Below are 14,302 nucleotides of genomic sequence, written 5' to 3' on the forward strand. Positions count from 1 at the left end.
AATGTTTTGATTACTAAGCACTGTACCCACAAAACTATTCAATATGACAAGTTCTCTGTATTTCTGTTAATCAAAACAGGCCAACTGTGCTTTAAAAGCTAACTAAAGCTACTTCCCATACGCTATACAGCAAAAAGTATTTTATTCAGAATTCTATATACATTTTACACCACCCTTCCACTCACAAACATCATATTAAGTGGATTGGTAAGTTCTTTATGAAGCTGCAGACCTAGGTGTAGTTGCTTGATAAGACTGGAGTGCAAGTTCAATGTATCCAGCTCTCTGTGTTTCTGTCTTCACAAAAACCTGTACAAAAATGTAAAGGATAATAATTAGGTAGCCAGCAAACTTTTGACTGTGTTACTAGGGTTGGGCTCTAGCAGGTAACCTCAAAATGACGAAACTAGCCTAATGTTCTAAATTACATTTTGTGAAATGGAGGATACAGGTTATGAAGTTAAAAGCTGTGCAGTCTCTAGTCCATATAGGGATTATTTAACACTGAATAAAGATAACTTCAGCTATATGAAATGTTGGCCTTTTAACAAACTGTTCCATGGATGATTTGCTTCCACAAATGTGTACAATATTTCTTGTCCCAAAACTCCAAAAAAGGAAAATTGCTGTGATAAGTACCTACCCCATGAAAAGAGGCCCATATAAAAGAATTGTATACCTTAATTAAATCTAGTCCTTGAATGTCATATTCTTGTGCTTCTTTTGCTGACTGGCAATCAGGATGGAGCATGTGATACAAAGTAACTAATCTTACTGCGTCCTCAATTCTGAAATACAGGAGTTATTCAAGACTTAATTGCTTTTCTAGGAACCGTCACAGTTAGCACTCCACACAAAAACATTAAACTGGAACTAGCTTGTTTTATTAAATTCACTAGCTAAAAGAACTAAGTTTTGAGGAATTACTAACCGATGAAAGCCATCACTATGAGCAAATATCTTCAAAGAGGTGGGTTTTTACCCAGCTGAATTCATTTTCGATCTCAGCTTCACCCTTGCCCCCTGTGCAGGTAGTGTCTCCATTTGGGTTCAGACCCATATAGGAGCCATTCCAGCAGTAGGGATTATATTGTAGAAAGAACTCTCTAACACACCTCCTGCTCTGGGCGTTCTGTAGTCACACACGTACCTTTACAATATAAATCACCCCCTTTCAATATTGAGTTACCTCCCAAGACCACTACAGTTTAATGCCTTTGTAAAACTATCCAGCATCACTGATGAACATGTATTGGAGAAGTCTTACTTCCCACCAAATTTAAAGGGATTATTCCAAAGGACTGCAGCTTCACAGGAAAATCCAATCTGATACCTTACCCTGACACTCCAATCACATTCTGCAGCCTTACTCAAACTGAATTGATTCCTGGATGACACCAAAATATGTTTCGGATGAGTAAATAATAAAATGTGTGTGGGGGGCTTATTGTTTTTATTATGTATTTTCTCTTTTTTCTCTTGTATTTTTATGTTGTGAACCACTCTGAGATGTATGGAGTGGTATATAAAGGGTGGTATACAAGTTTAATAAATAATAATAAATGGAACTGAATTATCCTACCCATACAGGTGGAAATGAAAATAAGCAATAGCTGCAGGAATTGCTAGCTACTATTGGCAGAAAACACTATTAACTAGTGTCTCATGGCAAACTCTTTCAAAGTATGTTAATGATCGTTCAGCCTACAGTTCCTGAATAAAAGTCAACCAGTGCTTTGATCCTGAACACATATGCTTACAAGTGCAACTAATCTCAGCAGATAGGCTGCTTAAATATCAACTTTTAAATTCTGTATTGCCTTGGAGAACCCAGATAACTCTAGCTCAATAAACACTTACAAATCTCTTTGGAGCATGTCTATCAGCAATCCATCAATCCTCTTTCTATTTGTAAAGTACCACACCATTCCTCCAAAGTGTCTTGTTGAACGCAGCAGATCATATTTTCCATGTTTCTCAATATCATCATACGTCCGCTGATGAACCTGTGCAGAAGTTGAAACATAATAATGCTTAAACGTCGTAATAGCTTCCCGAGTAAGTTTCTGGAATAAGTGTATGTAGCAAAAACAACAAAGACTTGGGGCACCTTAAAGACTAAACAAATGTATTATATAGCATTACCTTTCATGGACAAGTCCACTTCATCTGCATATAATGTTATCCTGAATTGCAGGTATACACAACCATCTTACAGGGTCAAGTAAGAAGGGGATTGTAAACAGTGGTGTCAAAGGGATAGCAACTTTGAGGAATGATACCATCTGGTATATAGGATAACACTGGTCAGCTGCAGCCCATGAAAGTTTATGCCATAATAAATTTATTTGTTGTGCAAAAAGTTAAGACTGTTACAACAAAAACATGACTACCCCTTTGGAAACAGCAGCTGCCTCAGCCCCACGCTCCCTGCCCAAATGTTGGCAACTCACTCTGATATAGTCAGGTGAATCTGGCTCAAACTGTACAAGGCAACGATCAAGGAGTTCTTCATGGCGGTCTTGAAGAAACGTCGTCTGGAACAATAGTAACAAGAATGAAATATAAATGAAGCATCCTGCATCAAAAAACCAGACTCAATAACAGTAATAGTCCAGGTCTAAACAATGGCAATAATTTAGGGTTCTCATCCGACAGCAGTTGCGAAAATGTTTTGGGTCCATTCTTTAATAGATTCTATCAAGATTACCAGAACTGTCAAAGATCCGGATCTCAAAGTAGTTTTATCAGCTTCATTTTCATTGGATTTTTATACTACAGTGGATTTTTATACTACATCACTTACATGAGGACTCTGTTCTGGGGGTCCATGGGCAAAAACAAAATAGTGCATAGTGCCCCCACTAAAAGATGGAGGGCTGCTTACTGGGGTCTGTGAAGGTTGCAGGTCTCCGGGCCCTCCTGTGACCTTCCCAGTAAGTGATGAGGCACCTTCCTTACCAGCCGAGTCCTCCCACCTTCCCATAGGCTGCAAAGGATGGGATATGTTTCCTCATCCCATCCTAGTGTAATTAAACTGCAGTTTGCTCTAATAACCAAAATTGAGAATGGTAATCTATTAACTGCATTCTTAAATGCAACTTCAAAATGTGGTTTAAGATTCTGGGAAGTAAAACTCTCATTAAACGAGTTTTGGACATAATGGCAAACTGCGGCTAATTATACCAGGAAATAAGTGCCCAGACAGGAGGGAAACCAGAAGACAAGTGAGAATGGAGTGTGTATTTTCACTGCTCATTCCCAGCTTTTAAACTATGGCTTAGCAAATAGAGAACTGAGTTTCCAAATGGGCCATATAGTCTAAGGATAATTTAGAAAATCATGAAGAAGGATACTGGTAAGGAAGCTGAGACAATGGCAAAGGTGCAGTAGGTCCAATATATTTGTCTCATATTGCTCACGTAAGATTAATTGCTTTGCACAAGGCTGAATACTAGCTTTTACCATAAGGTTTTCTTCTTTGAATAGAACTGGAGGAATAATTTTGCGTCCTTCTTTTGGGAAGTATATTTGTATCATTCTGTCCCGTTCCTCCCAAGTGGCCTTGCGTAATTTTCCATTTGTTTCTCGAACTACAATAAAGCGTTCCTGAAATTGAAAAGAGAAGTAAGCTGCACTTGTAGTCATCTGTTCCATCATGTCTCTTTACTTTAAGATATGGAACAGTGCAAACTTTTAAAGGGCCAACTGTTTTTCAGTAACTTCCTATCAAGATATTTGAAAAAAGTACCGTATTTTTCACTCTGTAACACGCACCCGACCATAACACGCACGTAGTTTTTAGAGGAAAATCTGTAGGCATGCCACCCGTAGGCATTCCCTCCATAACACGCACAGACATTTCCCCTTACTTTTTAGGAGGAAAAAAGTGAGTGTTATGGTGCAAAAAATACGGTAAATTGTATCATGTCTTCTGCACAGCAAAAACAGAACATGCTTGTTCAGCTTACCTGAAGCTGATGTTACTGCTGCTTGGAAGGGATTTAAAGACCAAAAAAACTAAGAGTATGGGAGTTACCTTAATAGTTCAGTTCTGCTAATCCAGCTGTTCTCTCAACAACAGTCAGCCAATAGTCTCTAGAAAGCTCACAGGCTAGTCAGAACACACCTGGAAAATCATTCTCCTTAGTTTCATTTAGCTATTATACTCAGTATCCCTATATTGGCATATCCTGCGTAAATTTATCTAATCCATATTAAATCTACCTGTACTAAAAGGCACAGCATCTTGTAGCAATGAATTCTATACGTTCAAGTGTAAACTTAATTCCAATAGAAAGATTATAGTAAAGGAGACAGAGCCCTGTTCAAAAAAAAATGATTCAGGCCTCTGTTGACCCCATGGGACGTATCTTGAGGGACAAGTGGGATCAGATAGAGCACAAGTTCTTAAACTTGTGGTCTGCAATCACCACCATGATAGCCTGCGAAAAGGCTAACATCATCGTACTTCAAAATGAAGAAGCAGGATGGATGCTGCACCTGATCTGATAATAAAGCTGACAAACATTACAATTTCACAGATCTTTGCTCACAAAAACAGGCCCATCCTATTAAAAAGCAAGACTGCAGTTCTTAAAATGTGAGCTTTGTTTGGATTTGTAGAACAAAAAACAAATTTGTGATGTGGTCTATCAAGACTCAGCCAATATTCAAGTGGTCCATGGGGGGAAAGTCTTTTTTTCAGAAGCATCAAGTACTACTTTACAAGAGGGTATAGGTCAGCCCAAGAATATAGTGTCACAACATGCCATGAGCAAAAAGCCTCTGTGTCCAAGGATGGCAAAATTCTTCCTTTCTTCAAATCCATCAATGGTATTTTTTTTAAAAAGCATACCCAGCTATCTATCCTAAATCTGCATATCCTGATTTCAGAAGCAGCTGCTGTTGTGATCCTGTGTGTACAATAAAACAGTGCATTTCCTTGTAGATTAGTGTCTACTAGTGGAACTGCAAAGTGGGTAAAATTAATTGATATTTTTACAAGGTAGCTAACAGACTCACACGGTGGGGGGTGCTGTATGCTAGGTCAGTAAATACATATTTATAAGGTTCTATTCCATCCAGAATCTTGTCTTCTGCTAATACATCATTAATTGGCTCCCGCTCACTTAATACAGGAGGCATTTTGAGCCTCTCTTTAGCCTTCTCAACAGCAGCTTTTGTGGCCTAAAAGGAAGAAGTGAGTAATTAATTAAACAGAAAATGTCATATTGGAAAATCATCTAACATAAAAAATGTGTGAATATTTGATAGATATAGGTTTTTGAAGGACAGAGGGAGAAATGGTTTAGCCATGCAAAAATATGCAAATTGGCATGGTGACAATTAAACCCAAAGGTTTCAGATATTTTTGCATGTCTTACTACAATTTCTTACACAAAAATTATTATTTGTTGTCATTTCATTGGCAAAACATGTTAGCATTTGACAATTGTTCAAAAATACTAATAAAAACATGAGACACAAATGGAAGAGCAGGTACATTTTTTTTACAAGCTGCACCTACTATTATTGATCTGAGTTCGTGGAAATACTTATTTACATGTTCCATAACTAAGTGCCTGGGATATTAAAGAGTTGTGACCACATCTGCATACTGCAGGTTAGATTTCATAAATTTTCATGTACTTGATTGCCATCTGGATCAAAATGAGACAGAGATTTTTTTCTGCTGTACAAGGCTACTCTGAATCAGTTACTGTTTACAACATTTCAGCATTCATCCTCATTATTACCACTGCATAAGCAATACATTTCTCAAGGTTTATTATATGGTCATTGTATTGCTCTGAATAATTTAAATTATTTTAAATGTTTTTTCGCAACTGCCTTGGTATGTTAGAACCACAACATATACATCTTCACAAATATATAAATGTTTTGAGTGCCTAGATTTCCTAACTCTTCTTACGGCCAAAGCAAATAAATAAAAAACAACCAGAAGTGTCTTCTATTCATATCTTAAACCCATATATATTATTTCTTGAACACTGGCAATATACCTCCTCCAGCTGCGCTTCTGTCATAAGCTTGTACGTCGGGGGGTTGAGTTCTTGTTTTACTGGCTTAAAGACTTTCTGCAAATTCAGTCCTGTCATCTGGAAGAGTAAGTTCTGAACTTTTTCATCCGTAAAAGAAGGTTTTGGAACATCAGATTTCTTCTCCCCTGAAAAACAAGTGGTTGGTCTAGCACAGAGCTTTCCAAACTGTGTTAGTGCGCCAACTGCAGTGTGTTGTATGATGTCTCTTATAAGGGGTTAGCTTATCCTCCGGTTTGCTGGTAAAACTAAATTACTGTGTGGCGGAGTAATGCATGTCCAAAAAGTGCATCCCCAACGTTAAAAGTTCGGAAAGCTCTGGTCTTGCAGGAAAGCAACAGCTCAAATACCCTTTTTAAAATGCAGTTTTGAAAAGTGAGACTTGAACGATGCTACTAAAGTGCCAGCTGTAACTTAGGCATGACCTATGCATGTTTTACCTTAGAGTAAGCCCCATTAAACACAGGGGGACTAACTTTTGGCTGCAATATTGGATGTTTTAAAAAAAATACTTAGGTTGCAACCCTAACGTCCCTGCCACTTGTGTGGGCCAGTGTAGGAGGAAAAGATGCTCCCAGGCTAGCACAACGAAGATGCCTGGATCTGGCCCAGCAGATGGGTGCCAGCCCAGCCCCTTCCCCTAAGCGCCCCATTTATTGGGGTGGGGTCGTTAACCGGCAAAAGCCAGCAGCAGCAGCAGCAGCAGCAGCAAGTTCCTCCTGCCCACCTGCCTCCTTGGTTAGCCCTTGAGCCCCAACCAGGTGAGCCATTTCCACAGGAGGCGCTTTCAAACGCGACGTCGCCTCACGCGCCCAACGTGGGGGGCAGCCTGTCCGCTTGTATCCGCCCCCCGAGGGAAAGACTCACCCGCCTCCGGGCCTTGGCAGAGGCCCCGCCATCCCCACGCGGCGCGGCGTCCCTGCGGGCGCTGCCTCAGGAGCAGCGAAGCCACGGCGACCCTTCCGCCCCGCAAGCACCCCGACGCTCCAAGCGCAGCCATGGCGCGGCGACCCGGAACTGGTCCCGCAAGCGCTTCCGGGTCGCAGCTCCGCGGGTTTCTAAGGTAACGCAATCCGGAAGCGGCGTTTGACCAATCCGCTCTAGGCTCCGATGGGGCAGCGGCCTCTATGCTTGCGCCACAGAGAGAGCGCCGGTTTGAAGCGCTGGTGTTGGTTTGTTGGCTAGGCTTTTGAGTCCGCCCGTACCCGGCACTGCGGAGCTTGGTTTGCGTGCAAAAAGCAGCAGCGCCGAAGGAGAGACGAAGGTGGGAGGGAGAGAAAGCCACACGAGAGAGGAAGAGGCGCTCGAGATAGGCACCTCGTTCTGGTTTAGCGCGATTTATTGCAATGGCAGCTCAAAGCAGTACAAACGCTGCCCTGTGAAGCGAGTGAGGCTCAGTTTTAAGAGGAAAGGAAGGATGTTTTGGGACTACAATGCCCATCATCCCTGACCACTGTTAGCTAGGGATGATGGGAGTTGTAGTCCCAAAACTTTTGGAGGGCCGAGTTTGCCTATGCCTGAGTTAGTGGCTGGGCAAAGCCCCCTCCAGCTGCTGCTGTTTTTTAAAAAATAGTTTTTATTGAATGACTTATGTTACAAAAAACAATACAACCATACTACCACCACCAAATATAATTAAGAAATAAAAATTATATACATCAATATTTTGTTTGTTATTTGTTATTTACCGTCTTATTTCCTCCCAAATATTCCATACAAAAACACACATATGTGCACACACCCACACACAAAATGATAATAATGAAAGTGTGTCTCCAGGCAGGGTGAAGTCAAACTGCTGGGTTAGCAGAACCAAGGGGGCCTCCCCAAGGTGCAAGCCTGGGCAGGGTGTATGGAGATCCTGGGTTGCCCAGATGTCCTCGCTGATGTGGTCCAAAGGGAAGCAGAGCAAGACTCAGCACCAGCTTGGCTGCAGGAGTTGCTGGAAGGAGGCATACAAGACACCGTCCAAATGTCATAGGGACTCTACTCTGGATTTCTTCAGGGTTTACTCATTCACCCCTCTTCTCCCGAAGATCTATATCCCCAAAGGCAGTGAAGGTTTAAGATCAGAGTTTTCCTTCTCCCAAGATGGACTACCTTCCCAGTTTGACATGCTGCATCTGCCCCTCACTTCCCTCTACAGAACTGCCTTCTTGACTGTTGGCCCGCTATTGGTCTTGTCCACTCAAGTCTGCCGGAGCCTATCTTCACATGCAGGGGAAGTCCCTAACTCACCAAAGGTTTGAGAGCCATTGGCTAACCTCACTTGGTTTAGCCAGCCAGTCGAAGCTGTTCCCAGCATGTGGCATGTCACATGCTGACAGCTTCTAGGAGCCACAGGTGAGAGCTGAGTGCAAGGTGGACAAACTGCCCCAGAAGGATCATGACATGTCCCCCACCTGAGGTACCATCCCTCCCCATGCTGTCTTGGGGATTTTCTGCCTCTTACGTGATGACACATCTGGGTGTGCCACAAAGAATCAATCAATCACAAATTTACAACAACTGTAAAAATACAGAAGAGCAATGGTGATCAAGCCTCGTTTGGACTAGGAGAGAAATGGGGAGCTAACCCACCAAATGTTGTTTAACTCCCATCAGACCCAGCCAGCATAGGCAGTGGTCAGGGGCTGGTCCTGCACAATAACCTCTAGAGTACCACTGTTTCCACAGCCCTTGACTAGGAACACCTTACAACAGACTTGCATGAAAGGTTCTGCGCAGGAATTGTCACTCTAGAAGTTTTTAAAGGTTGATGTTTTATTCTGTTTTTAATATTTTGTTGGGAGCTGCCCAGAGTGTCTGGAGCAACCCAGTCAGATGGGCGGCATATAAAAATATTATCATCATCATCTTTATTAAAACATTTACATTTCCAACACCTTTGTGGACCCTAAATCCAAAATCAAGGTTCAACAGGCAAAACAGTTTAAGCTATCATAAGTTTGGGAAACATTGCATTAGTCTTTCAAAAGTTCCTTTCCTCTTAAAATTTAAACCTGGCCAACATAGGGATGGCGTATTCAGTTTTTATTTAAAGGCAAACCTACCTAATTTGCACTTCCGAAAACAACGTGTGAACCGAAACACAACCATCTTTTGAAATGTGCTTTTCTCATAATTTTGTGCTGCAGTTCTCCAGGCAAGTAATGTATACATAAGTGCACATGCTAGAGTGAACTGAAAATAACATATACGGTAAAATGCATTATATTCAGTAGAATTGTGTACAAAAGTGCTGCTGAATTCTCTCTTTTTATATAAAATTTTATTGGTTTTTCACAGTTTTTATAAACACAAACAATACACAGTACAAACAAACAAGCACACGAACAAACATGTATAATTTCGTATCCCTTTTTCTTAAACCTTACTTCGCCGACTTCCCCATACCTCCCCTTTCTACATCCCAATTTCCAAAATTATTTCAGCAAATCCTAACACTTGGTTTTATCAAATTTTGTCATTCTTTTCTTTTACTTAATATTTTACAGCTGTAATCCCCCTTTTTCCCTAAAACCTCGACATTTTAGCACTCATTGATTTTACAATACTTCTTTAGATAAACTTTGAATAGTGCTGCTGAATTCTCATGTGGACTTTAAAAAAAATAATGAGCTGATGGGGAAATGTGGAGATTGGAAAATGAGAAAGTGAAATAGATAGATTTGTCCACCCCTAACTATGCACCTTTGAGCAGACTGGATCAGGGGGGAGCCAGCTGCTGATGGAACAGTTGACAGGCCTGCAGGGTGGGAGACTTGGAGGCTGCACACTTCTTTGCCACAGGGTCACACAGTTAAACCCTGCCGAGGCACTTTGGCAATGCTAGGAAACTTAAAAAAAAAAACTTAAAGGAAATGGAAAGGAGCTTGTTTTTCCACGTTTGATGCACATATTTTCTAGAGGGAGAGTTCTATATACCCTATTAGGGAATTGGGAAGCTATTTGGCTACATGCCTAAAAGCCACTTCAGCCCAATACATGTGTCTGGATGGCAACCCAGAGTTCACTTTAATTTGCAGAAGTGCTTAGGAAAACAATAGAATTTATTAGGTTAGATCCAGGCGTAGTTAAAATCATATTCATTTTGTACTTGAGTGGGAACAGCTGCTGGGAGGATTAGCTTTGCTGGCATGTGAGATAAAGTTAATTCCATATATATTTATAATCATAAATCAAGGTATAGTCAGTTCGTGGTGCTTACAAAAGGACATGCATTTGAATCATGTAAGTAGAGTCAACACTCTGTAAACACGTTTGGAGATGTGAAATTAGTCTATAACAGTCATGGGCACTGGTGAGCACAAAGGTATGTTGTGAGCATATGTTGGTGGTAAATGCCATACATGCCTTCAGCACTTCTGTATATTTGGGCAGCTGGCAGGACCCTTTACAGATGGCCTGCTCTAAACCCACCCATATCCCCCCCCAACCCCCAAGCCTGGCACTCTGAGCAGTTCCAGGCAGATTTGGCCACCATGCAAATTTCCTACAATGCTCCCAAATCTGGAGCCTCACTGGAGGATGTCCAGCTCAAGCTGTGAGCCCTTGCTCAATTTCAAATGGCACACGAGCATTTCCAGGGACTCTTTGCAATGTAGGAGGTGGGTGAAGTGGATGATCAGAGCTGAAGTCAGTGTAAAGGAAAGAGGAAATGTGCAGGAGGAAATGAAATGGTAGCTAGCAGAGGAAAGTGAATCTGGGCCAGGGCTGATTTTCGAACAGGGAGCAAAATGAGGAACGGGCAGGCACGAGACTTTAATCAATAATTTTAATGTATAAAATTAAAATTATGTATATTTTATGTAAGCCTCTTAGAAGTTTTTACAATTAAGTAGTAAACAAATTCCACACACGCGCGCGCACACACACACACACACATATAAATAAATAAAAAGTCTGGTCAATCAGTTCAGCATTGGATTCACTCCAGAGCTATTCCAGAACATGACTGACTATGCTTGGAACCATTTGGGATGAGCTTCAGCCCCACTCAAAGGTGACTCAAATGCCATAGAGAATGGGGTCTTTACTTCTAACCTAGGACTCTAAATGGCACAGATTGGAGTTTAGGCTGAAATCCTACACGTGTTTTCCTCAGAGAATGTCCCACTGCTCTCCCTTTAAATTTATTTCCGAGTAAACATGCATAGGACTGCGCTGTTAAAGTTAAACATGTGTGTGACTCTGCCATTGAAACTGATGGTATATAAAAGTACTGAACTTTGGCTGGATTGTGCCCAAAAATTCCATCTGGCATTTATGAGGAAAGAGATTGGCCCGTGTAATTTGGCTATAAAGTCACATTTCATGCCGTTGCCGGTTATACAAAAATTAGTGTTTGGCTTTCTGTTTTCCGAAATGGAAGTCGTGTGCTGGCAGTTGTGTGGATTTTTCTTTTTCCCGAGGGATGCTCTAGTATGGGCTAAAAGCCACTTCCACCTGTGTATAATCATGATTCCAATGGGAGTGACCTTTTTTTTATTATTTAACAAAGGAGATGGTGCTCAGATTGAAAGAGAGCACTTATCAAAATTAGTAAATTGCGTTTATTTAGGCTGTAAAGTACTACACTTAATTGCCTGCTATTTCTATATTCCTTGCAAGGAGTCTCTAAAAGATGGTTTCCATTGACCATGAATGCAGTTACAAAAAATTACTTGCATTTGATTTGACTTGGCAAGTTAAAATGTTACACTAGCATAGTATAGATAGAAGCAGTGACATGCGTTTAAAAATAGTTGGAATTTACCCAGACACTTTCCTATGCAAATCAGCGTATATGCATAGTGCAGTTTTTCATTTGCAGCATGTTCATTGTGCTACATATTTGGGTTGGACTAGATGATCCTCAGCCTTCCAACTCTATGATTCTTTCAATCTGTCAACTCTTTTTGGTAAGCAAAGCTAAGCACTTTGAAAGTGCAAAGCTTGCCTAATACAGTGGTACCTCGGGTTACATACGCTTCAGGTTACAGACTCTGCTAACCCAGAAATATTACCTCGGGTTAAGAACTTTGCTTCAGGATGAGAACAGAAATCGTGCTTCAGTGGCGTTGCAGCAGCAGGAGGCCCCATTAGCTAAAGTGGTGCTTCAGGTTAAGAACAGTTTCAGGTTAAGTATGGACCTCCGGAATGAATTAAGTACTTAACCCGAGGTACCACTGTATTGTATTTGCAATTGGCACCTATCCAGTGTTACTATTGAACCTATGAATTTGGTAGGGGGGAAATCAGCGGAAAAGTAAAGCGCTAGATTTTTTAAATTAAAAAATTAACCCTCCCATGAGTAGAGAACTGTATTACCATCATACCAGCACAGAACTAGGCAGTAATATGGTGGTGGAGAATTAGGCTGCATATATCCAATTCTGTCTCCCTTTCCTCTTTCGTTTTGATTTTTAGTCTTTTCATCCTCCTGCAGCTCCCAACAACAACAACAACAAGAATAACTTATTTATACCTCACCCATCTGGCCGGGTTTCCCCAGCCACTCTGGGTTGCTCCCAATAGAATATTAAAAACCTGCAGAATACATCAAGTATTAAAAACTTCCCTAAACAGGGCTGCCTTCAGATGTTTTCTAAAAGTCTGGTAGTTGCTTATTTCCTTGACATTTGATGGGAGGGCGTTCCACAGGGCGGGCACCACTATCAAGAAGGCAATTGGTACATAACCTTGTTAAACGATAGGCACACGGGTGGCGCTGTGGGTTAAACCACAGAGCCTAGAACTTGCTGATCAGAAGGTCGGTGGTTCAAATCCCTGTGACGGGGTGAGCTCCCATCGCTCAATCCCTGCTCCTGCCAACCTAGCAGTTCGAAAGCACAAAGTGCAAGTAGATAAATGGGTACCGCTCCGGCAGGAAGGTAAACGGTGTTTCCATGCATTGCTCTGGTTTGCCAGAAACGGCTTAGCCATGACCCGGAAGCTGTACGCCGGCTCCCTCAGCCAATAAAGTGAGATGAGCACTTCAACCCCAGAGTCGTCCACGACTGGACCTAATGGTCAGGGGTCCCTTTACCTTTACCTTGTTAAACGATGGTGTCCAAACTTGAACACCATTCTCCAAGCATCTTCCAGGATGGAGTGGAAAGATAGGAAAGGCATACAGGTATTATTACACAGCCAGCCAGTCAGTTCAATAACTGGATAGGCGAGGGCAACTTTCTTAGTTACTCACCATCAGTCTCAACCAACACAGCTGGGCATAATTTTACTGCGGTTCCCTTTTGATCTCACTTTGACATCATGTGCATTCACCAAGTATGCAGCAACATATTAAGATGGCAGTCAAGTGCCATCCATTTACCAGCAATTGCTCTCCCAGTGACTTGGATCAGTTTCGGGTTGGTCTGGTTTCAGAACCTAAGCACTGTGTGGGTAGGAACATCTTTTCTGAAGAACACCAGGGGGCACTGTCTTCCTTCATGTGATACACATGAGCTACAGGAGCAATTCATTTCATACACCATTCTGCAAAATCTTTTTTTAAAAAAAGTTTCTTTTGAATTATTTTATAGCATATTGTGTTTTTATTGCAAAAAAGTCATGGATTTGCTCAGTCTTTTTTCTAAAAAAGAAAAGAAAAAAAGTATTGTAGTGCCTTGTAGACAAGCTTTTCTTCCTTGTGGGAGTTTTATTTAAGGCCACATTTTGTTGGATGGGATAGAGGAGCGTGAGCTCAGCATGCGCCTTTCTTTTGTCTAAGCAAAAACTAGATAACTGCTAGCTATTCAGGGTTGGAGGAGAAGGGAGAGGAATTTTGCAGACCCTGATATCATCAGAACATTCCTTAGACAACAGGAAGAAATGAAAATACTTCGCTCCCATGTCCCTTTTTATGACATCCTTTACACAATTCTGGAGCTTTAGAGTGAAAACACACTGAGGTTTTTTAAAAATGATAATAATAATAAATTGAAGTGAAGGTGGAGACATATATGGGCAAGTGTGGTTTATCAATGTCAGAACTAAACAACAACAAAAAAAAAAACACTTCAAGAGAATTTTATGCATTACTGCCACTAATGGTGTGATCCCAAGCACACTTATCTGGAAGCAAATCCAATTGAAACCAGTATAAAAGCATTTTCCAGAATTTAACAATTAGACTTTACAATATGAGATTGGCTTCATGGGTCTGAAAATGATGTGAAGTGCAGTTTTATCAGCTAGAGGGCACTCGCCTCTTTTTTTTATTTATATGCCCCCTCCTCTCTCTCTCACACACA

At 41.2% G+C, this 14,302-nt stretch overlaps 1 protein-coding gene and 1 long non-coding RNA gene across 3 annotated transcripts in view; both read right to left on the minus strand.

Moving 5' to 3' along the window:
• The window catches only part of LOC308586343, a 165,719-nt gene that overhangs the window by 28,552 nt on the left and 122,865 nt on the right, over positions 1 to 14,302 (minus strand). The window lies entirely within an intron of this gene.
• Positions 126 to 7,087, minus strand: MRPS22 (mitochondrial ribosomal protein S22). 2 transcript variants are annotated; one of them, XM_081192716.1, is made up of 8 exons: positions 6,930 to 7,087; positions 6,027 to 6,190; positions 5,026 to 5,190; positions 3,466 to 3,609; positions 2,454 to 2,534; positions 1,861 to 2,006; positions 680 to 788; positions 126 to 309 (listed from the first exon to the last, which is right to left on the minus strand). In XM_081192716.1, exons 1-8 carry the CDS (start codon positions 7,060 to 7,062, stop codon positions 217 to 219), a joined length of 1,035 nt encoding a protein of 344 aa, XP_081048842.1. In that variant the 5' UTR covers positions 7,063 to 7,087; the 3' UTR covers positions 126 to 216. The 2 variants fall into 2 exon arrangements, with proteins under 2 accessions (XP_081048842.1, XP_081048841.1); XM_081192715.1 differs by having other exon boundaries at positions 2,454 to 2,537; positions 6,930 to 7,086.

This window comes from Podarcis bocagei (genome assembly GCF_964188305.1).
Source record: "Podarcis bocagei genome assembly, chromosome: 4".
In the NCBI taxonomy this organism is placed as follows: domain Eukaryota; kingdom Metazoa; phylum Chordata; class Lepidosauria; order Squamata; family Lacertidae; genus Podarcis; species Podarcis bocagei.